Genomic DNA, 27,858 nt, shown 5'->3' with positions numbered 1-27,858 from the left:
GGCAAGAAGCACCTCAATATCACCAGATATCTAACGCCTTAAACACCGGGCCCAGCACCCTCACCACCGGCATAATAGCCAGTCTTCCTCGCCTCCTTAATAGCCTTCCTCTTCGCCGTCCCAAGGCCGACCACGCCGCGCTCTTGGAATTGCCCCAACCAAGGCTTCTTACTATCCCCCAACATACTACCCGCCAAAAAGTAAACCACCAATCCAAAAACAATCATGACAAACGCAATCGGATAAAGATAGTAAATAGTGTAACCGAACACCTTAATCCCAATTATCACGCCCCAGAAATTCCCCGTCAACAGGGAGATGTCAAAGAACGCCGCAGATGCCATACGCAAGACAATAGGAGCAAGAGAGTAGAAGATAAAGAGTGCAAGCGTGTAACCCACGATGTAGCCACCGACATCGCCATCCCACGTAGCAGAGTGAAAAGAGTCGCGATCGAATATTGCGGCCGTGATTCCATTGATGATGATCCCGAAGAGGCCCAGCATGCCGAGGACTTCGTACATGGGACGTTTGCTCACGAACCACTCCTCGAAGACGTTGGACAAACCGTAGCATGTTGCGCCTGCAAGACCGAACATGTCGCCTTTAATCTGCGTGGGTGTGGATGCACCACTTCCAGAAGTGATGTGGTCGGACGCGAGGAGAAGGCCCATGCCACCACAGCAGATCAGGATTCCGAGGACTTGGAAGAGCTTGTAGCGCACGCGGAGAAGGAAGAAAGATATTATGACGACGCAGATTATAGACCAGAAGTTTAGCAGCTGGGCGGAGAGGAGGTTCGTCTAATAATATGTTAGTGGATTGACAAAGATAAGCCACGTAGGTAGAGGGAAACGAACATAGCGGTATGCGAGGACGGTGAAATAGTTGCCCTCGACATCCAAGAAGCTCAGAATTGCATATTTCCAACCGTCAACTAACAGAACCTTGAAGTACGCCTTGATACCGTATTTGTAGATGGTGTATGTTGTGTAGATTATGGTGAGGAGGATGTAATTGAAGAGGGTTTGGAAGGCGGGAATAGAAGTGCCTTTATTGACGAGGAGGGTGGAGAAGGTGTTTGTAGCTGTGATGCAGAGAGCGAGGACTTGTCTACATATTGTATTAGTTCCAATTTCAATGTACAGTTTGACAGAATGATTTTAAAACAGTAGTATAACTTACCCAATGGTTAACACCAACCAGAAATCTGCCGTCGTCAAATACGCATACCATGCCGACTTTTTGCCCTCAATCGCCTCAATGCCATGTTCAAGAACTTCAGGCGCCACATTGTCATTCTCCTCATTGCCCATCTCCGCACTTGAACTCCTGTCCTGCACAACCTCCAACCCAGCATCAGACTTCAAGGTCTCTCCCGCTCCGCCATATCCTTGTCCAGCATTAGCTTCAACGCCCGTTGCACTCGCCATTTTGCTAATGGCTCTGCTTTCGCTATCGCCTTCTTCGAGACCAGAATCAGAATCGGACGTATATACAAGAAGCGGAGTATCTTGCTCTGAAGCCGTGATGGCGACGGTGGGAATGACCCGTAACAAAGTATAACAAGGTATTTAGGAAAAGTATGGTAGCGTAAAATCGCTCCCGTGAAGTCTTTCTTCGTCCCCGAAGACAGTAGAGCGCAAAGACTTCAAGTCGCCCACTGTTGTCGTTATAATGCTGCAGAAAATCGCATCGATATCCTGGGATATCAATGAAGCGGAAAGATCTACAAACTGGTGTTGTTGGGGGATGTTGCTGCAGAACTGAAGGTTTTTATCATCGAGGATCTGGACAAGCTCGCCAAGATCTCCAGCCAGACCGGCGGGGTAGCCCGAAAAAGCAAAGCGCACCGACAAGCATCACGCTTAATACTTAATTAATAATTGGGCCCTGAACGTGAACCCCACGAGGCGTCGAGAACTCAAGTTACTCGACATATAAGTGGGGGTGATAGTGATACTGACAGCGACGGCATAAGAAGCAAAGTTTACGGGCGCTGCACTACGAAGTACGAAGTACGTAAATAACTGACTAACAGAAAGCTGCAGCGTGGGGAGCAGTCTATAGGTCAAAGCTCTAGTGAATAATCCAATGGCTTTGGGGGTTGTTATTGGTGGTGCTATCTTGGTCTGGTTGAAGACAGAGATTGTGATAGTACTGGGATTTACTGGGCTTGAAAATTGAATTGATGCTTCGCGTTACGCTTGAATTACTAAACGCTATCATAAACGCCATTCCCATGCTTCATATACACCGTACGTTTGCCTCTTATGCAAAGGTATTCGAAAAGGATAATTCTCATGTGACACTCAGCTCAGGCCAGGAATTCCCTTAGATTCCCCCCAACATGATCCAAGTCCAACAAAAAGGTATCATGCCCAAAGAGACTTGTGTCCTCCCCTAACTCCACATGTGTGACACTCTTATTGCCTGCTTTTCGCAAAGTCTCGGCAATCTCTCTCTGCTGCCATGCTGGGAATAAAATATCACTCTCAACCCCCATAACCAGGGTGGGATGATCCCTCAATCCTTTCAACCCCAGTACCAGGTCTTGGGGAGGCCCTGTTGGGGTTGTCACGGGAGACGATAAATCACTAGGCGTATTTGCTTCTGGTTGCTCTTCATACGGAGTCTCTGGGAGCGTTAGACTGCAAGATGCTTCTCGCTCCAATGTTTCAGGGTGTGCAGATGCCAGACGCTCGGCATGTGCGGTGCGACGAGCAGCACTCGCAGATTGAGCAGCAGCGCCGAGATCAAAGAGATCCATTGCTTTGCTGACATAGAGAAGACTATTCGCATCATACTCCAAGCTGAATTTCTCCCCCGCATGGTCTAAATATGTCTCGATGAGGAAATCGGGACATAGAGCAGGAGGCTTGCGGGGGTCTGCGCGACGTCGAGCAAACCTCTGCTCCCATTCCGGACCGGATCGATATGTGACAGTAGCGATTTCTCGAGCGAGCTTCATCCCGGCGTGCGGCGGAATGCTGTCGTAGTAAAAGCCTCGATTCCATTTCGGATCCATCATGAGAACTTGTCTTTGTGTATGCCGCATTGCAATGCTATAAGGATGGCTCCGTGCACATCCAGAAATGGTGGCAATTCTACCAACTCTCTCTGGGAACAAGACGCCAGCTGCTAGTGATTGCATCCCTCCCATACTAGCTCCCACGCTTGCATATAACTTTTTGATTCCAAGGCCATCGAGAAGTCGGAATTGTGCGCGAACCATATCTTGCATGGTAAGGATCGGAAATCTCGTAGCATATCTCTGCCCATCGGCTGGATCGATGCTACTGGGTCCAGTAGAGCCATAGCATCCTCCTATGACATTGGTGCATATTATATGGTACTTGTTCGTGTCCAAACAGCCACCTGGTCCAATAAACTTTTCCCACCAGCCGGGTTTCGGGTTCTTCTCTGTTGAATGAGCATGCGAGGATGCCGAGAGGCCGGTATGAAGGAGGATCACATTAGATCTATCGGCATTTAGTTCGCCCCAAGTCTCGTAGGCTATGTCGAAATCTGGTAGGACGCCACCCCAGTCCAACAATAACGAATCCTGGCAGTGGTAGCTTAGAGTTGCACCGCTCGTATATGAAGGTTCCGGGCCGCTGGCGGCAGACATTGATCGAGCTGCGAGCGTTGCGGATTTCGATTCGAGCGCGTCTAGACAAGGAAATGCCATCGCTGGGTTGGAGGCTTCGGCGGTGCCAGTCGATCCACTCTTCCGAGGGACCTTAACATGGAATTCTCTAGCTGCATTCTGCAGTTTGAATTTGTATGTTTGGGGAGTCGAGTGCGTGGAAGCAATGGCGGTGGGGGATATCGTGGATGATGGCCTAACACACGTATTTACCACGGTCCGTGGCTTGCCTTTTGTCTTTGTCGGCCTTGTTGCCAGGCGCCCCAACGCGACGATATGTCTGGTAGTGGCAGAACTCATGGCCGGTGACGAGAGTATTGTAATTGGGAACGATATCGTAGGGATGGCCGAAGGGAGCCCAACCATTAGAATGGGAGGTTAGAAGGGGGGTTTTGGTTGTCCATCATATTCGTGGTTGTTTGTCAGCCCTGCGCGACCAACTGGTGAAAGAAATAGTACAAAGTAGAATACACTCACTCACTCGAAAGGAAGAAGGCTGCTCGCATTATTCTCGACCTCGGTCTTTGCGCGGGGGATGACTAAGGTATGGCGTCAAGGCACGTGACTTTATCGTGTCGCCAACTCGTCGCTTTGGCCTTATCGCGATCAGCCTTGCGCTAGGGCCTTATCGGTACTTCGTACTTCGTGTCGTCATGGGTTGTGTGGCTGTACGAAGCACAGGTAAAGCCTTAAAGGTACGGAGCAACAGTTGGCTTCGGTGTCAATCGTCATCTTCACCAACCTGCCATTGCCACCATACCCAGCTGTATCTTATATCGATATCCGGTCTCTGTTATGTGGAGATATTATTGCTCTGCAAGCTCCTGACTCTTGAGGATCTTGAGGAGTTCACTACTGGCTTCCTGCCCACCTTATTTGATAACCATCATGCAGAGACTCCAACATATTCTCTTTGGCCTACCACCACCACCACCACCAGCGACGAACGACAAATCCTCGGTTTCTGGCTCTAGCCCAGGCAATTACCAACCATCCATCAGCGACGTGCTCCAAGTCAAAGAGACACTGTTGGAAAAGCTCCCACTAGAATTAATAGATGTAGTGATTGATGCGGCGGAATATTGGCCCCATACAACCAGTATAAATACTCCGCCGGCCGAATCTCCCTTCTGTATTAGGGGAGACGCTAATCATGAGAATCAGTTCATTGTTCGTTACTCCATCCTGCCGTGTAAATTATACAGTCTGCTAACGATATTGTACTAGCTGCGAACCCCTCCCTTGGGCTTTGTCCCCGTATCAGATTGGCGGAATACTACCGCCGACACTGACACAATCACCGATGTAGGACCTGAGCTAGAAGGAACGGGACGGCTGTCATGGTCTTTGGATACCTCACCGAAGCTAGCCCAAAGTTCCGATATCCCCCAAGCCAAGGGATCTCTCACCGACGAAGTCCTAAAGGGCTGGGAAGCCACGTCCAACCCTCGTGAAAAATTTCCCTGTCGTAAGATTGTCTTCACGATCAGAAGTCGTGATCAGGGCTGGGGAGGATCCTCCGCGGACAGGGGTAGCTACCGAGGGTCATTTACTTGGTTCGATGTTGGTCTCGAAAGGATGATAGCATACCGAGAAGGTAAGTTAGCTATTCCGATGGAGTTGATATAAGGGCGCCATGTTGCCAATCAATGCTAAATGTGTAGTAGGAACCACGGCGGATGATAAGGAATATGATAGCACACCATCTTCGACGTGTGAATCCCCAATTGTATGCTCTACGTACACAGTCTTACCCGCAGCCGCTCCAGCCCCAAATCCTGATGATCCCCCGAATGCATCTGATCACCCTTTGCTCCCGGGCCCGATGTGCATCCAGAAAAATGTCACTGCAGACCAGACGGCGAAGGAGCATAGGATTGTCTGGTCGGTCGATGATAATATAAACCCAGAATCCCCCGAAGCAGATGAACTGGAGAATCGAGGTCGAGGGCGGGCAACGGCAACGGGAGAATTCGTTAGGAATTTGAAGCTTGGAGATTCAGTTACAGTGTGGCAAAAGGCGCGATTTCACGGTTGGGCTAATTTTCTTGAGTACCTGAAGGTCGAGGTTTATTGGGCAGTGTAGAGTTGCGATTTAACAATGGAGCTATGAATTACGGAACGACGAGCTCTTTTTGTTTTCAAATAGACTTAATGACATAGTTAGAGCAATATAATGCTTCACCGAGTTACGAAATGAAACATGATGCTATGCGTTGTCGAGCATTGACATCTGATGGATGAGGTATTCTATATGAATAATACAAGGATATGTCCTGTTCTTATTCTATGCAACTGTCAAAACAAGACTTATATTCGACACCCATCCTAGGGGGAGACGAATCCGAGCTGTAAAGAAGTAGGCGTTTATAGGGTGGGATAGCAGGACTCTCCTGCTTCGCTCTGGTTGAATATGTCGATAGGAGTGTAAGACTATACTTACCATTTCCATCGCTTATTAGAATTTAATGGCAAAGTTAACACAAGGAAACCAATTTTATGGTGAGCCTATTAAGCAATAATGTGGTATAATTAACTTGGGTTTATCGTGACTAAACATGGTGGTATTGTCCCAGCCAGTCATGAATAGGGGAATCGAAAAGGGCCTGAGATATAGCATCAACTAGCATGAGCAGCCCCTAGATGTCAGGAGTAGCCTATTGCCACTCGCTATGCGCATGGCAGTGATTTGGATCAGGCGATGTTTATGAAGATTATTAATCACAATTCACAGAGCGGCTGACTTGAAATCTTAGCATCAAATAGGGGTTGGTGGAAATTTCCAGTTGTATTTGTGGCCAAATTTAACGAAGGTCATCAATCCATTGAGAGCACAATGTTAGAAAGCCCTATCCACGACTTCCTGCCTCCGAACCTTCAATAATAAAGTGCTTTATTCCACCACTCACACCGCTCATTAGCCGCAGGATCCGTAGTCTGCGAAATCGTATGGCCGAACTTGAGGATCTTGTTATCTGGGCCATACTTGGGGAATGCTGGACTACCTATAGCAACCGGAGTGCCATTGTCCACGAAACTTGTGATATACTGCTGTAGTGATTTCGCCACGTTGTAGTCAATGGAAGGATCGGGGCCGGTGGCAAAGGTGTAGGCCATATCTTGGCCGTGGATGCCCGGGGCGATGGCAAATTCGTCTGGTGCATGTTAGTTTAGGAGGTGAAAGTAAGGGGAAAGTGCCGAGGAGGAAGGGACAGGAGGAGCCATAACTAATAGGAGAAGATTAAGTATCTTACATGCATAAGTTTGGTTTCCAAAGGCCCGACTAATGGAGGTAGTGCCGCAGACAAGAGCAGCATCCGCTGTCAACTGCGCTTGCAGCTCCCCCCAAGTCTTGTATCCCCGGAAGCCGCCAAAAACTGGTGGGTAAAGTCCATCTGTAATTTCGCTCAGAGCGCCTGGCGATACTCTTGGAATGATCACTTTGATAAGGTCCGTTAAAGTCGAAAGGTTAGTTACGTATGGACTCTGGAACAGGCCGCCTTCCCATGAATTATACGCTACCATCACGTTGACATTCTTTTTAAAAGCGCCGGAGGAGAGCAGGCGTTGTGGGATACCTGGTGTGAATGTCCCATCAACAGTGGGGCCATATGAGAAATCAACAAAGCCTCCGGCTGAGATCTGTGCGATGTTGCCGTTAATGAGATTTTCCGAGGGAAGGTTACGGGCTTCCTGAAGGCTGCTGACGTTGAGATGATTCAAGAAGGTCTTGAAAGTTACTTCATTCTGCCAGTTTGATGCCTTGGAGATGAAGGCAGGAGACTGCATGATCGCCTGGGTGAAGGGAAGCGGACTCTTGCCACCAAACGCGGTGATTTGGTGCATGATTGAGCTGCCTCCCCCGGATTCTCCCATCACCGTCACTCTGCCCTTGTCACCGCCAAAGAGATGGATGTTATTCTGAACCCATTCGAGAGCTAGACGTTGGTCGTGTAACCCCGCGTTGGCATTTCCATCCGCTTCAACTTCGCTTCCCGCAAGAAATCCAAACGCCCCCAATCGGTAATTGATGGAAACAAAAATCAGACCTTTCGATGGTGCCGTCTGGCTGGCTTTTATCAGTCCTTCGGGACTGTATAGCTGGTCTCCTACGGCTGTTTTGTCGCCAGCGATAAATCCACCACCGGTTATCTATTGACAGTCAGGATGGTCTAATGTCAAATGGGGATAACCTACCCAAACAAGAACCGGTGCTCCTTTTCCGGAACCGTGACTATTCTTAGGGAAGACAGCGCGAGGGACAAATACATCTAGAAATAAACAATCTTCAGAGGTCTTCGGATCCAGGGGCTGGGGAGGCATGGCCGCAACGGCAGCCTCGGCTGCTGCTAGGTCAAAACTTGTGTTCGACAACCGCGAACCAAGGTACATCCCCGCGAGGATTTGCCAAGGTGGGACAACCTGTGGGCATGTAACTCCCACTGATCCGTTATTCACAATGTTACTTTGGGTAACTGGAGCTAGGAGAGCCCGGAACCGTAGATTCCCAACTGGAGCTTGTCCGTATCGGATGTTTGAAAAGTTGTAGAATTCTCCATTTTCCTGTATTCCGTTAGCAACTCTATTCATTTGATACTATAAACAGGCAGGGAAACATTACGTTGAAGCTTATAGCTTGGTGTCGTTCATGGAGGTGCAGTTAGTAGATGACCCTGAGGGACAAAACTCCAATACTCACATATCCAAGGTCAACGATAGGAAGCGAGGAGCCGTTACCCAGTACAAGGGCAAAAAGGCTCGAGAACAGAATAGCTGCGAATGCCCAAAAAGTGGCCATTATTCCCAATAAGATATCTCTCACAAGTTTGTTTGGAAAGCTGATGAAGTTGTTTGTAAGAAATAAAACAAGAGTAGCTGGGAATTCTTCCCTTAAGCGGTCTATAAACTAAATCCAAGTAGAGTGAATGTTGGTGGAATGTTGGTGGACATTTTCCAGCCTGTTGGGTCCCACCAGGGATACCGCTTTTCTTGGTATGGAGGGGAAATAGTGGCAGCCTTCATGAATGGTACCTGCGAACGAGCAGGTAGATTTGTAAACTTAAGCTGACACGAAGACATGATAAAAGATACGCTAACATTCGTATCTAACTAGATTCCCAAGATCAAACTTACGAAAGTCAAGCTCATAACAGCAGTTTCATGTATAGGGAGTAAATGATTAATGGAGAGTCTAGTTACCCTGAATGAGCACGGAAGTACAACATGGCAATATGCGGAACGCGAAATGGCTGTTGCCCGCAGATACAGCATGCAGCCTGGTTGCCCGCAAAGATGCACTTGCATCACAATAAATCACACCTCAGTATTTCGGGCAAGGTAATAAGGGATCCACACAACGGAATTGGCCCCAAGGAGTGCATTAACAACATCTCCTGAGAGTACCTTCGCCGAACCCCCAAGATCTTCCGATTTATCGCGGAAATGGTCGACCCCACGGCATAGGAAGGGCAGTGACGGGTTCGTTAGGTGACGATGAAGGGACTAGGGCAGAGGGCTGACGTGTGTTGGCCGAGGGAAGAAGGCTGGTAAGGGATATGCTGGATTTATCAAAAAGGGGTTTGTAGGTGTCCCGTTTACGAAGTATCGCACTGCATTAGCACTATATGCTGTCTCACCTGGCCATAGGAGTTCTGTGTTCTAGCGATCAAATGAACATCCAGCAGCGGGATATCATGTGTCATGTAGCGCCGATGGTAAGATTCAACTTCGACGTACGCGAGCACTTGGCTTACTCGTACAATCTCAATTGAGGTAATCTCTTGATACGGTGAGAGTCGTGTGAGGTCGATGCCCAGGCAAGATCAACAAATCCAGGGGCCGGGAATGAGTAGCCTGGTACCCGGAACTCGGGACGGACCAGGATTATGGAGCCCGCATTTTGCCGACTCCATCGAACTTCAAACATAAAGAATAGAAATTGCTTAATAGCGAGAGTAGCTTCAAAGATTGCCATATACTGAATTTAAGTCCTTGACTTGCGGTAATGAAGAAATAAATAAAATTTAGGTGCCCCTTGTTCATCACGTGCTCATCTCCCCGCATTGCGTAATTCAGAGTTCAAGATCCACCTCCCACCTTTAGCTGACCATGTATTTCATTCCTCATCTTCATTCAAATAGTTACATTCCCACGCCTCAAACCTGGTAGCCTCAAACATGATCACTGGTATCGCCCACGTAAACCTTACGGTTCCTGTTGGGACCCTGGACCAAGCCGAGGAGTTCTATGGCGGGACACTCGGGTTCACCAGTATTCCCGTTCCAGCTCTGAAAAAGGGATCACTTGCCTGGTAATACACCCACACTTCCATTGAGCCCACTCATTCCAGCGACGCGCAGCTCACTGTATTAACACCTGCTATTTGCGACGAATTTAATGTATTGATTGCTAATGGAGTAGGTTTGACATAACTCCCGGAGGCCAACAGATCCACATCGCCTTTGGTGCCAATGAGTTGAAATCCTCAAGACATCCTTGCTTCAAGCTCGATTCACCGAAAGGGCTATTGGAATTGCAACAGCGGGTATGGAGTCATCATGTTAGTGGGAAGTCAGGAGCACCCGCCGAGGCTGATAAGCCTGGAGAAGAAAGTTCTGGTAAGAGGCTGTCCATTCTTGTCATTCCAATTGGCGGTATCTTAGGTAGGCTTACGTTAGAATTTATACTGACTATCTAATAGGCTCAAAGGGTGTTGAGTACCCAGAGAGGTTCTTTGCGAGAGATTATGCTGGCAACCGCCTCGAGTTTAGTTTGTGAATAAACGGTTGTTCATAAAACGCAAGTGATGTCGATTGCAAGTGTACAGATTAACCCCGTGAATCAATAAAATATGGGATTCAGAAGACATACTTGATGCTATTCACACCACTAACGACCACACCGGGGCACAGAAGCAGCATAAATACCTTCCTTTTCCTTTCAAACACCACCATCTTCCTCTTCTATCCATCTCGATAGTCTTCATACTTCTGAACGGTGTCAAGCCTCCAAAATGCCAAATGACATGCCCCCATCCCGATCTCCGGCCCCCCCACGGTCATCATATATGCCATCTCGAGCTCCTCAGCTTCCTGCTTATCAACCATCCATGCCACCACCAATAAACATGCCCACTGCCCTCCTACGAGATGGCCCACCTGGTGAACCTTCAAAATTTGCAACTGCCCTTCAGCGAGAGGGGGGATTTGCAACTGCCCTCCAGAGAGATGGAGGATTCGCAACAACTCTACAACGAGACAGGCAACCAACGATATCCCCAAGCGCACCGCCCTCGGTCCCAAGCATCTTGTTCAGTCTGGATGACCTGAAAATGGCTTCACGACAACCATTCATTGACGATCTACCCGAGGACGAACGCCAGAAGCAAGAAGAATGGGCACAAGAAATGATCAAACGTGCAGCTGCGTGTCCTGAGGGATACGATTGGAACCGGATGCCCGGCGGCTATCAATGTAGGGGTGGCGGGCATGGAATGACTGATGAACTTCTGGCGGAGGGGAAGGGAGGATTGTACGGCCTACGCACTCGCAACTGGGAGGCGAAGGATGGCCCGTATTATCCCGACGGAAAGGGAAAGTTTAGACCTGTCTATTGAGGGGATACGGTAGGGCTTGGGGGCTGTTAACTTAGCATGGAATTATCATTTAGTTTTAGTGTGAAATGAAACTGTCATGGAAATATGGGGTTTAATAGCCCGAAAGTATGTTGAAACTTTGATTACACTTCGAAGTGAGCTTCGTAGCCCCTCATATATACAATTGACCAAAGTGTAGCCACATGGTGAATCCCAAAGATCATTTATTGCGCTTTCGTGCTTTAGGTCTGCAATGCCTCCTTCAAAACACTCGGATCAATAAGGTTGGTGAGATCAGCCGTCGTCATTGCAGTTCGTCGATCCTGTTTTGCAACCCATTGATCTTCTGCCACAAGTACATCTAGCAAATCCGATGGCAAAGTACCATTAAAGCTATGGATTGGCCAAACAGCTTTGAGAATATTGAGGTCCATATTGACAGCCGCCGCAACACGAGGCCAAACGCTTTGAGGATCCGTATTAAAAACAGCTTCAGCTTTGTTCAACGCCTGAATAAAAGCGACGATGTTTTTCCGCGTGGTTGGATCCTTCAGCTTTTCAGCCGTGCTATGAAGATTGAAGATCTCTCGATAAACTGATCGATCTTGGAACACAATTGCGTCGGAACCAAGAGCCTGAGCAGCCAATTCCCCTGTAGGTTCCCACATTCCAACCGCGTCGATGGAGCCATGTGCGAGCATGTAAGGGAATGTGCCAGACCCGCAAGGTGCAGACATGCATATGCTGCCATAAGAAACAGTGTAGTCAGAAGCCTTCAATCCGGCGGTGGCGAGATACTTTTCGACAAAGTACGCAGCGGAGGTACTTGGTATCGTACCAATTCTCTTTCCCTTCAAATCTGAAAGCGAACTGATTCCAGACTTCTTGTTGGCGACAATACGGTAATAAACTTCGGCGACAGTGTAAATTATACGCAGGTTCTTATGGCTGGCGTATTGCCGCAACGCTTGGGTTTCGGCATTCGATGCCAGATCGACGCTTGTGTCGCTGACTATGTTTGCAACGCCGCCATTCACAATTTGAGCACTCCCTGAATAATCGTCCTTGATGGCGATTAATTCCGGTGTGTATTCAATTGTACTTGTCGCGCTGGCGATTTTCAGGGCAGAAATGAGGAAATTGGAAACAATCAACACTAGCCCCCCGACGAGAAACAATTGATTCATTGTGCAAAACATCTTGCTAGGTTGCCAGTCACTGCCGCTGTAGAATTCTGTACCACTGGTCGTATCCAAGTCAATATATTTGAGCACAGAAACTTCGTGGAGTTACTAACGTTAAATATGGAGATCGCTGGAGCAGTGGGGGAACAAGTGAAGTCAAAGTTACGTAGTTGAAAGATTTATACTGGCCATCAGCAAACGAGACAATCAGGCTTTAGACATCGAGCGGATAAAGAGCTCTCTAAGGTCGAACTAGCTTCGAAGGAGCTTCAACCACCAAGGAGGCGGATCGGGGATTCAGGCGGCAGTTGAAGGGAGAGGGGAAAGGGAGAAGTTAGCACCGTCGCCTTCTCTCGTGAGTCGTAACGGCGTGGTGATCATATTGCCATCTGGCAAAGAGATAATCAGGCTCAAAATTTCGGAAACGGGTAAAGGGTTATATATATAAGCTGGAAGGCGTGTGACCGTATGTCAAAGAGCGAGGCGGCAGTTAAAGGGCAGAGGTGAAAGAAGGGGGTTACCACCGCCACCGTCGCTCGTACCGGCTAGCTACTTATGCTACCAGTTGTTAGTAACATAATCAGGCCCTGAAATCCGGCAACGGGTAAAAGGCTGTGCCAGGGCCCTAACTTAGCTAGCTACTCCCATTTGCATTAGAAGGGGCGGGCAATAACCCGAACGAAAAATTGCATTGTATATATACCTATTCTTCATTAGACACTTGATCAAACGGAAATTAAAAAGCGTACATTGCTCGAGACTGATTTATCTGCTATGTAATCATATAGCTCTGTTTAATTTTGAAGGCAGACATATTTATCATGCACCAGAATCGCCCCTAAACTCCGCTCCGAGGCTTTCGACGAGCTTGTGGAGTGTCGTTTTCGTTTTGTATTGGAAATGGTGGAATTTTTTATTACCCTTGGGTTGGCGAGCTCTTCAATCGTCTCCCGGATGACTGGGAGGAATATAGAGTATGAGGGCATCTAAGATAGTGTCTCTGCCGATTTGTAGGTCGTGGTCCGTCGCCTTCGGTGGTTGCGTCGCGATCGACTGTGGCTGATTGGTTCGGAATAGGGGCAGTCGACATTGCCAATTGGTTTGTGACTGTTTGTCCCACCTCACTTAAGTGCCGATTTCCTCTCACTTGCCCCCCGCCTCCCCACCATCATCGCCCTCAGTACCATCCTACTATGGCCACCTCAGCTGCCTCTTGCGGTCGTCGCTGGTCATGCTGGGGCACGGCAAATCTATCCTGCCCAGGAAGCGCGCTGCTATATAGTAGCTCATCTCTGCCGCAATTGGTCTCCACGTCGTTATTGGTCTGGATGATCTAACCCTGCGTCCGGCAGGGGGAGGGGGAAAGAGTGGCGGTGTCTCTTTCAACGTAGCTACTTCAAGCACCGCAACTGTTTTTCAGCTGGACCCGATCTTCAGTCCGATCTTGCAACTGCTTGGAGAGTTATAAGGTCAAGTAGAGCCGGTATGTGTAGGAGTAGGTGCCAAAGCCACGACTTTCTGCTCATAGGGGCTCAGTACTTTGTAACATATTGTTATTATTCCAGACGTCCTAGATCATGTCGTCTCCCCGCAGATGTCCCGGCGGGCTTGGCCAGGCTAGTGGTGAGCTTGTTTCTTCGGTAATAAGCTTGTTTGTTCGGCACTTAATATCCCTGCACCGAAGTATGTGGCGGAATAGGGGTTTGGCATTGGTGAGGAAACCCCGCCCTCTTAATTATTTTCATGATTTTCCAACAAATTAATTGGCAGGCTTCGGCACCCTGGAAATACAGGGCCTTCATAGCCTAGAGCAAAAATATAGGTACTCAGCCCGAATCGCAATATAGGCGTATTGGATAACAAATTCCTCGGGAATGGATGTCACATCTCTTAGTTGATATTCCGGATTCAGAGTAGGAAGCTAACAAAGAATTGGATAAGTCAAATCAACCGGTGGCACATGCTTCTTATCCATCGCAGAGGATGCTAAGTCGCCCAAAATAACTAATATATTAAAATTTTCAGAGTTGCCGACACCTCCGGAATGTATCACTCTTAATGTCCTGGCGGTAAGATGTTTGAACACACTAAGTATTAAAGCAAACGGTGACGTAGTGTGACTAATTTACTGAAGAGAAACCTGAAACAAGTGCTTCAACAATTTGGTATGGAGATCTTATCGACCTGAAAATAAACCAGGGATCTTGTAAGGAAAGATCAGTAGCCCTGCTAGATGCACAGTGCAAGTATGACGAAATAACTCGGACCCCAAAAATACCAGCGCTTTATCATTCATAATAAAGCAACATCCCACTAATTGGAGTTTTACTTCAAGCTGATCATCGACTCTGCCCAAAAGCCTCCATGGTATCTTCGCAGCTCGGCCGACACAGTATGAGTAGCTGGAGTAAGCGTTGAAGTTTTGCATTAGGATAACTTTTCTAGTATTAGTAGAATATAAAGAGGGTAAAGCAAGAGCAATTAGTAGAGGCCGTCACATATCAACCAAGTATCACTCCAACTCCAGCAGCAGATATTATCTTTACTTATCATGCAATGAGTTTCAATAAGCCGGCCATCTTCGCCGAATCGCGGCCGAGGCTCAAGGTCCACGTAGAATCCTTTCGTGCTATGTTCTGGAACATAATCCAATGTCATTTTCACACACGATTCATTTTCATGTGACTCGGAAGTTTCAAAATTATAGATGCTTTAGAGCAGAGCTTAGTGTGTGATATTGTAGCAAGTTCGAGACCAAAGTCATAAGGTAGCATGCTGCTAGAATGCGAAAGATAGCTTTAGCAACCATTGTAGGTTACACAGCTACGGGTGATAGAATTGTCGGGTTTGCGCAGAGGGAACTGTCACCGATGTAAAAACCACAGACGAAGATATTGTTGGTAACTTTTGTAAATTTTGAGGCCGACTTATTTTCACGTAATACAACAGCCCAACTCATCGAGATTAGTGAATAGCAAGACCGCTAGTGTCTCTTCTGCTAAATTTCAGCAGCAATATTCTATGCATCGGCAGAAAAGATTTGTCGTTAGCACTTCGGTACTGATGATCTGAACGGGGAATTTGTTCATAGGAATGCCTAAATAAAATTACACTACCGCTAGTAGCTACCCCTGGGCTTAGAGGGTAGGAGTCATGGTTCTTATCACCTATCTTACCTTCATCTTCTAGGGTTCTACCGGGTCGTTATCCAGGTAAGTACTGGTAAAAGTCGATAGCTTATGGGGCAGTTTTGTTGAGATCACACTGTGAACCTTCGCGTCCCTCTTCCATATTTGCAGTACGGCGGCATCCGCCACCAAAGCCGTGGTATCTATGGTACTCGGAGTGAGTTAAAATTCCAGGGCTGGTGTTTCTTGCTCCTCTAGTGCATCTTCATCTTCATCTTCATCGACCTCTTGGCTCTCCTCTGAATTCTCCATGGCCCCATTATCATGTTCCAAGATCACTGATGTCGCTAGTGGCTGTATACCCCTTCCAATACTTCTTGAACACCCAAAGCCACTCATCTGTCACATCCCATCCTCTCTGAAATCGACCTTGTGCAGCTTCAAGAGCCGTCACACCCCTAGCCTTCGAAGAAACATCGAGTCCTATCATTTTGCCCTCCGCGAGCACCTATAAGGTATGTTACCGTATGTATATCGTTATCCCATGCCGCATAATGCAGGATCGCCAGGCCCGTATTTTTCCAAATGGAAAAATCCGCGTTTTGCTCTATTAGCAAACGCAGGGTCTCTGCATCGTTGTTCAAAATGGAGTAGAAGAGGGCTGGCACGCCGTCAAGGTCGCGAAGGGAGTGATCCGTGCTCTTGAGGATCAGATGCTTTGCTATACAGGAATTCTTGCCGTGTGTGACATACATAAGAACTGTAACATTCTACTTTGTCTGTGCGTTGATGTTGGAGCCATATTCTAGGAGGATCTGTGTTACAGCGTCAGCTATACAAAATTTTAGGTGTACGGTCCACTTAAGCACCGTTTCACACTCCTTGCACTGACGCAGGTAGCGGCTAAGGTTACTCTGGGGGGGTTGGGAGGTGTCCGACCCCCCATTTTGGATATATCTTCTGAATTCAACTTTATAGGATTATTTTGAGGTTGTGAAATTTAGGTAGGTTTAAAGAGATGTAGGCGGGGCTAAGGTATCATCCCCCGCAATGCGCCCGCGAGGTTTCATCAGTAGTTACGATAGCCGCCAACCTCAAGCCTCGCATCTGGACAAGTCCACAGGAACGATTGTATATGTTGAAAATGTATATATATATACACGCCACATCCCATTTTTTTTAATCACGAAACAACAGCTATAGCTTTCACTCGTTCCATATGGCGGACGACAAAGATGGTAACGTGCGGGACCTTCGGAGACTCGCCAAACGATACGGAATAACGATCCAGTCGCCCCCAAATGCACAACATTGGCCGGCAGCCCATCAGCGCTTGTTCGAGAGTATCCGCAAGATTGGGGATCAGGAATTCGACAGTTTCTGTGCTAGTATAGACATCCGATCTAATGATGAGCCCTGGCGGGAACAGACGAAATATCGTGCGGAGTGGTTGGCGAAACGTGCTGGTCGCCTCTTCAATCAGCAACGAAACGAGGCTGGTTGGAGGTTCGGTTTGGAGAATGATGTTCTTCGAAGATTCAGTGTTGAAGTTGCTTGGTAAGGCAGGCTGCTAATTCTCTGGTCTGTACTCCGTACTAATGCGCATAAAAGTCCAAAATGTCGTGCTAGGATCTGGCGTTCGGAGATTGAAGCCTGCATCAATGAGCTTGACGAGGTTGCTACAAACCTGGAAGACCGGAGGAAAAATCGGAAGTCATGCACTTGTGCACCCAACGATCGGCCACAGGATTAGTATGTTACTCTCACGAGACCGCGATTTCCTCTCCTAGCTTCCGCGCAGCTATGAGATCGGTACCAATCCCTTGTTCGATGACCGAACTCAAGAAGTGATCATTCATGATGCATTATTACGACCCCAACTACCAAAGCAAGAACCAGATCGAGTCTATGGGCTGCAAGAGACGAATAATTTCGAGAAGCTTTTGTCAAACCCCGTACCAGGCGCACTTGCTGACGACGCCGATGTCACTCTCAGGGAGCTGGTGAGGAGCTGCCCCTTTAAGGACGGAGTGGAGCCTTTGCGAATCGAGGCGATGCCTGGAGAGTATATGGATGTGGTCTCTCAGATAGCGAACCCGCTAAATATGTGCGTATCCCCTCCCAATTTATTTTATCACGGAATATCAAGTTAATCAAAATAAATACTCTTCTCATTGGGTTTTTACTTTTGTTTTTTATTCTGGATGTACGACTGAAGTGTCAAATTTTGAATTCAAAGATTTCTTAAAAAATGCCTTCCATATTTAGTTGTTAGTCGGCAATCTATTGGCTCTTATTACGATATTTTACACCTCTGGGATGGCTCTATAATGTCGAAAGAAAGTTCCCTGCAACTTCTCCTTATCATGGACTATATTTTTGACTGGGCTCGGACATATACCGACCATCTATTGTAAGACAGCTGAAGTCGCTTGTGACTGGATCGACCTTTGATCAAATCAGCTTGACCGACGATAGTGATATTATATCTATGCGAAGAAACGTGTCCAACTGGATCCAGGCTGCACCTAGCTCAGTCGCTGGACTTGACTTTTGAGCAAGACTTCGGAGAGCCCGACACCGCTCCTGCTCTAGACCATCAGAGTTTGTTATGTATACCTATACCTAATACAAAGCTTGGCACACTGCGTTCAGCAGCCCTAGTAGAGTCACGGATAGAAGGCCTGTTCATCATGGAGCAAAATGTGAAAAAGCTTCTGAAACTAGCAGGAGGTGAAGAGCTAGCTAGACAACTGTTGAATCTCTTTGCGAAATGGAACGAACTCCTCCTACTTACCGGAGATGACCTTGATGACCTAGAAGAGGTCTGGACGGGCAGATCAAGAACCGCCACTGAATCCCCGGCACCATCAACCTGCTCTGAGTTCTATGTACTGATTGAGACGAAGACTTTTATAAATATCTCATGGAACATCGTCCGAGAATTAACGTATTTGGCGGTGTCAAAAGAAGCATTCGAGATTATCTTCACTCATGCTAATTTCAAAATTCAACACCCTGGGCGACAATTAGTGACGAAGGCTGCACGATCATGCAGCAAAACAGTGCTCATCGAGACACTCCGGTGCCTCCACTCTGGCTCTCCAGGCCAACTCTTCATCGCGGCTACCATCTGCATATGCCTCTCTCTGTATGCTCTACCGGAGCGAAAAGGAGCGACCACGCTCCACCCATCGAGACTTTGGCATTTGGAAGTCTTCGACGGCCGAGATTGCCCGAATTCATCCAGAAATTCCACAAAATTAGTAAGAGGAAGGAAAAGACGCAGTTCATAATCCCCAGCGATGTGTATGAACTTCCCCCTAAACAGCGTAGCGATTGGATCAAAAAACGCTACACTCAGGATCGAGTACCTGCGCCGGAAGATCTATCCTTTATCCGCAATTCGGAAGCAACAGGACTTGTCTCTGAAAAGGACCCGCATGAGGAGAGCCGATGTGCTAGGTGCATTCTCGGCAGTAAGTACGATGAGAAGCTGCATCGCTTTACTGCATCTGGTGCTACTGTCTTCTCAGCATACGGACTCGTCATATCCTTGAACTTGACAGCTGGTAGTTTGGATAGACATGACATTTGTCTTTTTGCAGTTAGTGATATACCTGAGGTGGTGGACGACAAGGAGCTCACGGTGATTGTGGAAGATCTCCTGCAGAGTGGATATGGATATCACACAATCCGCCATCCGATACCGCAAGGGCTCGGGCGCAGCTTCAATATATGGGGTGGGGAAGCGCTCTGGAATCTTCCACTTCATTACCGGCCTTTCACCAGCAAAGAACGGATTGATGCTACGGACTGGGTCAGCGAACTGAAGTGCTTACCAATTTCGGAGTCAACAGAGAAATGGAGTACGGAATTCTGTTGGGACGGACTCCAGATGTTGCTGCATTACTTGGGGAAAGGCAAGCCGTGGGCTGAAGCAGCTCGGGAGATCAAACTCAAGGATCGGTCAACAAGCACTTGCGCCAGAAGAGAAATTTATGCGCAATCAGACAAAGAGGATAAGCAGAGGCGCAGGGAAGCCGATGAAATGGTAGAGCCGCGGCCTATTGTACGCTGGGGACCGTTACCAGCGTCCACACGTGGAGATTAACTAATACTATATTGAATCTACCTACCAAAGACTTCGATGGATGGATATAAAAAGGAAACGATTCCTTGCTTATATCTCCCCCCGGAACCCCTTCTGGCTCCCCTAAACCCTTCTCGCTAGAACTTGACGTTCTTGATAGTGGCACGACCGAGGATGACTATATCCTAGGCAAGACAGGTAAGCGGAGGTGTATCCCCTTACTCAGGGTAGTCTTACTTATGGGAAGACTATACCTCATCATATATAAATAGTAGAACGCCTAGAAGGATCTCCTGACCTTCCACGACGGTATTAAATCGTAAAGCTAAATAACCTAGTCATGTGAGTTAGGCTAGAGGGGATCCAAATCTGAAACGGGAGCGAGAACAGATACTATCACACCTCAGTGGGTTCGAAGGGGTGGGTTAAGGCTAAGTTATTATTTATATGCGGATAAGCGTTAGATTCGAGTTTGGTTCCTAGAAACATCTGTGCAAAAACGTATTCCCTGCTTTGCCGACTTCTCTGGGAAACTATAATCGGGTCACAAGGGAACTAAAAGGGATCCCTACCTATACTACTCAGGATACTTAAGCAGGACTCAGGAACGCTCACCCTCGACTCAGGTTAGAGCGGCGACTGCTCAGGCTCAAAGACGGAAACCGACTCTGATGAGAAAAATTGTCGTCTAAGATGATAGCAGTAATTTGAGAGCTAAAATAACCCAACATATTCCGAGTTTAAATGCGACATGGGCATAAGAGCATCTTCAAAAGCCTAAGAACAAAATCAACTTGTTTTTTGAGCCTCTCTCTTATTGCTGTTCGGAGCCGCCACGACAGTGGGCTATTGTTCTAGGGTTTGAGCTAGATAATCTCGATAATTTTGCGCTCACATTTATCAAACAGAGTTCGGCCGCGCCTATACTCGTTGCTCTCTAGTGTCACATCCAGGCCGGTTACCAAGCCAATGCGTATAAACGTTTTCTTTAAGCATTCTGGCTGTGATTCTTTAATTACTTCCTTCAGGGCAAGTCCAGTCCAAGACCTGATTCCAACATCTAAAACTGTATCAGTATCACAAACATGATTACTGTTGAACCACTTTCACGCAGTTGCTGAGCTAACTCCATATGGTCAGTACAAATGGATCCACATTCTCGATCTCGTTGATCAATAACGTAGATTTCCTCTGAAGATGCACTTTGGGAGCAGTTGTACGCTATTCGAAATAAGCGTAATCTACCATGGAGCCGAATCACTCCATGCTCAACTCGTCCAAAGGGGTCGCAGCCCCTTATTGCAGTCTGAATATCAAGCAGAGCAACATCAAAGTTGAGTGAGCCCCAGATCTCATCAAAATAAATGCTACAGCTGGATACCGATGCCCATGACCAGACTGGACCTAGGGCACAGGAAGATTATCTCTTTCTTTGTCCTTGTGTGGGCTTTTACGTTTGCGCACCCCCCATAGAAGGCTGCCGGGAAGACTTTCTTTCCATAATCCAGCCATATATGGTCGCAAACTGACCGTCGAAAAGGTTTTAGCCAAACCAGACAATGCTGGCAATTTGTCCACTTCATATGTCAGCTCCCGTTCTGTGAATTCTTTGACAATCCAATGTCATTTGTCTTTTGCTCTTTCCCTATCCTGCAAATCACCGCGGTCGAGCTTTGCTGTCCAATTATACTCATCATCAACAGAGATTTGGCGAAATAAAGTAGTGATGGTATCTAAACCTGATTGCATGCAGCATTCCCAGATAAGATGGCTTTGTGTGAAAGATAAAATCCGTGTGGAGAGATGTCTCTCCTGTAACGTCCATCCTCGATTTGAGAGAGGGGTGGACTGTGTAGGTACGCTGTCGAATCTGAAGTCTTTTCTATCAGCCATGGTAACCGGATGGACTTGATGTTCGTCTGCATCATTGTACTCAAATTTAAATTCAAACCTTTCCGGTCTGGAAGTACTATAGCTATGTAAAAAGCCTTTTGAGCTGTCAGATCCGTCTGACGCAGCGATAGTCATGACGGCATTAGAATAGACGTCAGCCATGGCAACACATTCTCTTGCCTAGTCTTCTTGAGAGTTTTGAATATTACAAAGGCTGTCAATCCAGAGGTATTTGATTCCTAAATATCTGGTCACAGTCACCGCACCCTGGAAAGAATGCAGGAGAGACAACAGAGCGATACCCACTTTATGGGCTGAATAGCTATCCTCTATCAGTATGGGCGGCATATGCTCTCCCTAGCGATAACTCAGTGCTACATAATGCAGCAATTCTGAGCGTCGCGGTAACTCAAGTAGTCTTATCCGATCAGAATCTTGAAGAACTAGGAGTCGAGTTGGATTTTGGACTAATTTTCGTTGTTCACATTTCGGATGATTGGACATGCATTCTTCTATCCGCTTCTTGGCCAGAGATAAGTTGGGGCCTTTCCCTTGCGATCTGAGATAGAACGTCCGTCATGACAAGCCTAAGTAGTTGATTTAACGCTAATTTTTACACTTTAAGGAAGCAGATCAATATGGAACACATACCACAGGGGCCATAAGTGAAAAGTTTAAACTATCCAAAAGGCCTCTGTATTGCAAAGTTCGCATCTTGTTTCTTTCACTTTCCGAGGAAAATCCGTATCGGAGAGATCGAATTCTTGTTCTGCCGTCCGTATCACGACCAATATCTTGCATTGTTACGAAGACGAACAAGAACCCTAATCTCTCGAAGTCAAATAATTGTTCCTTTTCTAGTGTCCAATTTGCCCCTCCCCCTGGCACAGCCCCAGCGCCTACACCTAATTAGGCTATTGTTATAATGCCGCTTGTAAAGCCCCTTTAATTCTCACAACAACTCAACAGTAAACAATAGTAAGAATAGCTCGCGGAGTTGAATTAAGCCCTCAATTATAGTCGCGGATCTGTGAGCTTCGTAGCCTTGGTTTTAGCTATCCTCGAATAACCGGATTCACCCTGAAGTCAAGCTTTTAGTAATTAGAACAACTTACTATCGAGAAGCTATACTAAATAATAATAATACTAACATACACTATGAAAAATAATAATACGACTAAGACGTTCTTGATTCAGGCTACGAAAGAAGTATAAGAGTTACTAGAATATAACTTATTAAGTATACTTACTTTAGGGATATAAAAGAGAATTGACGCTCTCAAAGCTTCGTAAGAGTAGTGTACGAAGTACTAAAGTAGTTAAACAAAAGGGATTAAGCTAGGGATTCGATTTATATTAATTTGAATATATTAGAATATTAGTTAGTTGATTTATAATTAATTTAGTTCAGTTCAATTACCTTGAAAATGTGGGGTAATTCAGCTGCGCGCGGACTTTTGGGGACATGCTATATATATTGATTGTAGCCTTACTTGGTCTATAATTCTAGGAAATATCCCGACCCTCAAGTAATGCAGTAAATATATCATCTGTATTTAAGCCAGCTATGTCCCAAAAGAAGTTCTCATCTGTAACTGATCCTGCAGTTCCAAGGTCTGTATTTGGATAAGTTTGATTATACCCGTGTTGGAAGGCATTATCAATGGACCAACTCCGGTCAAATATTTGGGATGGAAGGGCCTGGTTAGGATCTATAGCAACAAGACTGTTATTAATCGGAACTTGTTGCTGCATATGGAAAATTGCTTCTCCGTCTGGTAATAGGAGTGGTGGTACTGCGAATAGCGTCTCGATGTTGTCCGGGACAAACACCGACCCATCTTGCTGTTCCGTGTCTACTAGTGGCTCATGAACTGAATTCGTTAAAAATGAGCCCATCAAGAGATGCCGTATCCTAAGCTTGACAGAAGGAGTTGTAATATATCCCAAGTGATCCCCCTCGGAATATCTCTCAAGGCTCTGGAGGATAGGGGCAGACAGGCTATCGAAAGTTGACGCTGTCTGTTGTAGAGGCGGCCAGCGATAGGATAATTGCTGGAGCAGAGCTGGAATAGATCGCACAGCTCCTGTCAACAAGGCAACATCAATGTTGTCTAAGTGGGTTGGTCGCTTTCCGATGTCCTCGGCGCCAGCAGTAATGGTCTCTAAGAGACTCAATCCAAATTCCACGACATAGTGGGAGTAGTGGAAGACGTAAAACAACTTCCCAAGCCGCTGCATAGCATATAAATCTTTTATTAGCATCAATGCAGATTTCAGAGCTTTTGTTCGCATTTCAAAAGTTGGCGCTGGACAGCGGGCAGATAATGTATTTAGTCGGAAAACTTGCGTGCGATAATGAATTTCGTAGAATTGAATCTTGTCTGACACCTCAGTATCTTCTCTTACTGAGTGATACCAGCTGTCTAATCGATCATGTATATTGCTGAACCATTCGGGGAAAGTCTGCACAGAAACTGCATCATCGTAGCCAACGTTGGGGTGGTGCATCGTCAGGGTAATTTCTGTTTCCATCTGCCGAAGGGACCAGATATAAGCTGTGGTGGAGGTTTGACTTCCGAGTCGAGGGCTTGATATAAATTCAGGATACTGGCCTTATCAGTATCGACCTCTTCTCGAAGAATTCTAGTCCACACCTTTGCTGTGACGGCTGAATTCGGCCAAATGAACGGCCGGCGACTGAGAGAGTGTACAGCACTGTCAAGTTAGTCGAAGCCTCGTAGATAAACAATTAATGACTCACGCATCGATACTATATGAGGTCCAAAACAATCTACGTCGAGTATTTAAGATTTGCCTGCTATGAAGCGATTGCTCGTGGGATGGAAGCTCGCGATGTAGACCAAGTTGGAAGCATAACCTTGTTGCGGCGGCAGCACAGTTACTGCAATTCTGTAACTGATTTAGCCAACCAGCTAATTCGCACCCAGGGAATTTTGGGAAAGGGAATAGGGGTAAAAGTAAATATATGGACAGGAAGGGCTTACGACAAGTCCCGGGCTCAGCAAACCATAATGGGCCATCAGCTGTAGAGCTTGAACTCTCTCCCAGGTGTTTTCGGCAATGTGATCAAGCTGCGTAGCGGCTGAAGCCCAGAACCCCTCTGCAGCAGTTGTTGCTCGCCCCTCGTCATGCTTGATTAAGGTGTTTGCCTATATGCTGTCAGTAAGGCTGTGTAAATTTCGTGAGATCCATGGATAGAGTATACACTGATGGCGAGGGTTATAGCTACGCTAAAGCAGTCAAAGTTTGAGGGAGCATCATCGCTGTATATGCGATCGCAGGCTTCATATAGTTTTGTTTCATCTACACATGGATACTGAGGAAGCCATATTGAACAATAGTTTTTCAACATTATATCGATGACGTTCCTTGGGACAGATGAAATTGTCATAGTCTGCAAAGGGGTTGTCGAGCTCGGGCTCTCATACCCTTGGCTTAGAGGGGGCATTGTGCTTGGTGACAAGAACGTCTCAGAAGTAAGAGGAAGGTCACTTTGGGAAGATCTAGGGGCCCTAGCTCGTCGACTTGGGCTCCCGATTGCGTCTGCTAAACGCATCGTCAGACTATCAACAGCAACATTGACAGTTTCCAGGGGGGATGGTGTTTGATTGTTTGACTTGAGCTGCGCGAGCTCGGTCTCTAGAAGGGCTATTCTGTTCTCTAGGTGCGCGACTGCGCTTCGTGGTCGGTCAATCCCTTCGACAGCATTGAAGCCCAGGCACTCTACATCAACCTTTGAACAGGAGCCACAAGAGGGGAAGTTAAAGTCACACTAGTTATCTAAGTATTTGTCTAATCGCTTTAAGAGGTGGTCTTACCTTGATTTTCTTCTTTCTGCATCTTGCACATGCCTTAGTTGGTCGACGGCTTCCCATTGTGATTCGGGATGGTATCTTTTTCGAGTCTTTCACATGCAGAAGTCGCAGCGGCAGAATCGAGAACTGCTATTCAAGCTAGAGTTGGTCGATAAGCTGCTTAAGCTGGTAAGAAATTATCTGTCGAGGGGGAACATTCTAGAGAAGACGGGTCGATGCTCGGAGAAGTTCATGTTAGTGCTTGAGCTATCTAGCACCGCCAAGGGCTACCCCACCCTTCCCCACTTCAACGAATGATGAGCTGTACTTTGTACGGAGGTATTGAATTGCCACCTTCATTCTTTCAGAACCACATCAGGCTTTATCATCTTCGCGTGCATTACCAAGGTCACCAAGTCTCCTCTGTACACGTTGACCTGTACTCCATCATCCTCACGCCGATGAACGTCGCCATTAATAGGCAGGCCTGATAAGGATGGCTTTGCAAACCTGCAAGAGATGCCGCAAACGACGAATAAAGGTGGGTTTTCAGTATCCCGTGGGCTTATTATACACGTGTTACTAAATACGGAAGTGTGACCTGGATCTTCCTGGATGTGAAAATTGTCGAATTGCTGACGTTGAGTGCCTCTTTTACGATGAGTCCCTTCAGCAAGAGATACCCCGCAGGTAGGTGTCTTATGTCTGCTGTTAGCCAACAAGATTTTCTAACGGTGTAACAGTTACTGCTACGACCTCCAGAAAAATGTAGAAGAGCTGGAAATGGAGATCAAAATTATTAATAGGAGGTCTTTCGCCGCAGATCCTAAGACTACGCCTGAGACGATCCTACCCGGCATGATTGATTACCACCTTGGAGGTAGCAGGCTCCTCACTGATTCGGCCGGTGCGCACACAGCGTATATTGGCCCAGGAAGCTCTGCGAGAATGATGCAACACCTACTGAAGGGCATCGTGGAATGGCATTTTACTCATAAAGGACCTGAGTTTGAGACGACTGTCACGCCCTTGTTTAACCCCTCGCCTTCAATTGATGACCATGGCCCACGCCAGAACTTTCCGGTGACCTTGGATCACAGAAAGATAGAACTGGCAACCACAGTGACTCCCTCGATGCAGAGAGCCATGGTTGAGCATTACTTGAAAGTCATTCAACCAGAGTATCCACTGCTCTCACCCGACCAGGAGGCAAGCCTTTTGGAGAAGGAAAATCCGTTGCGGTGGAGCACGACAAATGCAGCACACGCAGACGGTGTGGCTTTGACAGCTATCTTTGCAATATCAGCTGCACTGATATCAAGGGATATTGACCCAATGCTGTCGACCATATCCACTACATACAGAGAATCTCTGAGGGCTGTTTCGCAGCAAGGTAGCACGCAAGCCAATATCCAGACTCTTAGTAGAAGCATCATAACAGCGTGTTTCTCAGTTATTTGCGAAATAATAGGTCCTACTTCCAATGGGGCGACATGGGGCCTTCTGGGGCGGGCACTGGCAAGCATGGTAGAGCTTCGGGCAGAGTATCGAGCGCAGTCCCAAGGCTTGGATGCTGATTTCCACCGCCTAGAATATTCCTTGCTAAAACTAGAGGGGTGAGCACCGTTTCTTTGTCACCGTCACGTTATGGCAATCCCTTCGCTAGTCCACCGCAAATACAAGTATTGCCTGACAAGCTGTTGTGGCATTATTGGAGGCGGAACCATTGCAGAGCACCTAGCTCACAAGATGATAGGTCTATATCCATTCACTTTAGGCGGCCATCGAGATATTGTGCAATGAGGTCGAGTGTAAATGTCCTGGATTCATCAATCTCGCGTGGCCAAGTAGACCCCTCAGTCCTCTACACCAACATTCGTAACATCACCGAAAGCTTCTGCACTACACCTCTCCCACAGCAAGAACACTTCGAATCTCTGATTCCTTCTGATCTTCGTGCCTCTATAAGCCAAGCTGGCGCAGATATTACTTTACCTGCTGCAGTAATTTATCTAACCCTGCATCCGCTTTTCACGTCCAAAGGCACTGAGATATTCTCTGATTATCCATTACCAACTACCGCTATTAACTTGCTTCACACGATAGGCAGATCGGCTCGCAAAATAATTGATGAATACTTCCAGTCCTCGAAAGTGAACAAGATCATCAGCATCTGGATGGCGGCTGAACGCGTTCTCGAAGCTGGTGCTGTATGGGCCACATATCTCATCATAATGAAACGGAAGCAAAGCTCAACTGGTGGTCTGTCGAACATCGGAATGAATCATGTCATGAGAACGCTCACTAGGTGTTCAACCCTTCTAGTAAGCTTTGCGGAACGGTGGAAGGAGGGATTGGTATATGTGGAAATCTGGGAGATATTTTTAAGCTTATTATGGGGCGTGTTGGAATAACAATATGGTTATCATTTCATAATACGTATGCATTCCAGGATTTCTTTCCGATTCGAGTCCATCTTGGATATAATATCGCACACTG

The 27,858-nt window shown here is 47.0% G+C and overlaps 11 protein-coding genes across 11 annotated transcripts; 6 read left to right on the top strand and 5 right to left on the bottom strand.

Annotated features, from left to right (window-relative positions):
• Positions 1-38: 38 nt before the first annotated feature.
• Positions 39-1,433, bottom strand: BP5553_01616 (putative solute carrier family 35 member F2; the record flags this gene model as incomplete). The annotated part of the gene is made up of 3 exons (XM_032010239.1): positions 39-803; positions 861-1,113; positions 1,186-1,433. 3 exons carry the CDS (start codon positions 1,431-1,433, stop codon positions 39-41), a joined length of 1,266 nt encoding a protein of 421 aa, XP_031874293.1.
• Positions 1,434-2,317: 884 nt separating this feature from the next.
• BP5553_01615 (putative homoserine O-acetyltransferase) lies at positions 2,318-3,949 on the bottom strand (the record flags this gene model as incomplete). Its single annotated transcript, XM_032010238.1, has 1 exon — positions 2,318-3,949. The coding sequence occupies one exon, from the start codon at positions 3,947-3,949 to the stop codon at positions 2,318-2,320; it is 1,632 nt and encodes a 543-aa protein (XP_031874292.1).
• A 588-nt stretch (positions 3,950-4,537) lies between these two features.
• Positions 4,538-5,735, top strand: BP5553_01614 (uncharacterized protein; the record flags this gene model as incomplete). The annotated part of the gene is made up of 3 exons (XM_032010237.1): positions 4,538-4,819; positions 4,877-5,246; positions 5,317-5,735. 3 exons carry the CDS (start codon positions 4,538-4,540, stop codon positions 5,733-5,735), a joined length of 1,071 nt encoding a protein of 356 aa, XP_031874291.1.
• A 791-nt stretch (positions 5,736-6,526) lies between these two features.
• BP5553_01613 (uncharacterized protein) lies at positions 6,527-8,447 on the bottom strand (the record flags this gene model as incomplete). The annotated part of the gene is made up of 4 exons (XM_032010236.1): positions 6,527-6,804; positions 6,904-7,801; positions 7,847-8,212; positions 8,349-8,447. The coding sequence occupies 4 exons, from the start codon at positions 8,445-8,447 to the stop codon at positions 6,527-6,529; spliced, it is 1,641 nt and encodes a 546-aa protein (XP_031874290.1).
• A 1,378-nt stretch (positions 8,448-9,825) lies between these two features.
• Positions 9,826-10,426, top strand: BP5553_01612 (Glyoxalase resistance protein dioxygenase; the record flags this gene model as incomplete). The annotated part of the gene is made up of 3 exons (XM_032010235.1): positions 9,826-9,959; positions 10,070-10,266; positions 10,350-10,426. 3 exons carry the CDS (start codon positions 9,826-9,828, stop codon positions 10,424-10,426), a joined length of 408 nt encoding a protein of 135 aa, XP_031874289.1.
• A 235-nt stretch (positions 10,427-10,661) lies between these two features.
• Positions 10,662-11,264, top strand: BP5553_01611 (uncharacterized protein; the record flags this gene model as incomplete). The annotated part of the gene is made up of 1 exon (XM_032010234.1): positions 10,662-11,264. The coding sequence occupies one exon, from the start codon at positions 10,662-10,664 to the stop codon at positions 11,262-11,264; it is 603 nt and encodes a 200-aa protein (XP_031874288.1).
• Positions 11,265-11,485: 221 nt separating this feature from the next.
• On the bottom strand, positions 11,486-12,430 carry BP5553_01610 (Uncharacterized protein; the record flags this gene model as incomplete). The annotated part of the gene is made up of 1 exon (XM_032010233.1): positions 11,486-12,430. One exon carries the CDS (start codon positions 12,428-12,430, stop codon positions 11,486-11,488), a length of 945 nt encoding a protein of 314 aa, XP_031874287.1.
• A 4,344-nt stretch (positions 12,431-16,774) lies between these two features.
• Positions 16,775-17,708, top strand: BP5553_01609 (uncharacterized protein; the record flags this gene model as incomplete). The annotated part of the gene is made up of 3 exons (XM_032010232.1): positions 16,775-17,112; positions 17,167-17,307; positions 17,357-17,708. 3 exons carry the CDS (start codon positions 16,775-16,777, stop codon positions 17,706-17,708), a joined length of 831 nt encoding a protein of 276 aa, XP_031874286.1.
• A 540-nt stretch (positions 17,709-18,248) lies between these two features.
• Positions 18,249-19,669, top strand: BP5553_01608 (uncharacterized protein; the record flags this gene model as incomplete). Its single annotated transcript, XM_032010231.1, has 2 exons — positions 18,249-18,505; positions 18,589-19,669. The coding sequence occupies 2 exons, from the start codon at positions 18,249-18,251 to the stop codon at positions 19,667-19,669; spliced, it is 1,338 nt and encodes a 445-aa protein (XP_031874285.1).
• Positions 19,670-23,047: 3,378 nt separating this feature from the next.
• BP5553_01607 (uncharacterized protein) lies at positions 23,048-25,440 on the bottom strand (the record flags this gene model as incomplete). The annotated part of the gene is made up of 6 exons (XM_032010230.1): positions 23,048-24,151; positions 24,199-24,259; positions 24,306-24,454; positions 24,550-24,714; positions 24,771-25,337; positions 25,384-25,440. The coding sequence occupies 6 exons, from the start codon at positions 25,438-25,440 to the stop codon at positions 23,048-23,050; spliced, it is 2,103 nt and encodes a 700-aa protein (XP_031874284.1).
• A 578-nt stretch (positions 25,441-26,018) lies between these two features.
• Positions 26,019-27,773, top strand: BP5553_01606 (uncharacterized protein; the record flags this gene model as incomplete). The annotated part of the gene is made up of 3 exons (XM_032010229.1): positions 26,019-26,053; positions 26,103-26,975; positions 27,116-27,773. 3 exons carry the CDS (start codon positions 26,019-26,021, stop codon positions 27,771-27,773), a joined length of 1,566 nt encoding a protein of 521 aa, XP_031874283.1.
• Between the last annotated feature and the right edge of the window lie 85 nt (positions 27,774-27,858).

This window comes from Venustampulla echinocandica, assembly GCF_003357145.1.
Source record: "Venustampulla echinocandica strain BP 5553 chromosome Unknown scaffold_0, whole genome shotgun sequence".
Taxonomy (NCBI): Eukaryota; Fungi; Ascomycota; class Leotiomycetes; order Helotiales; family Pleuroascaceae; genus Venustampulla; species Venustampulla echinocandica.
This window is presented reverse-complemented; position numbering and strand designations above follow the sequence as displayed.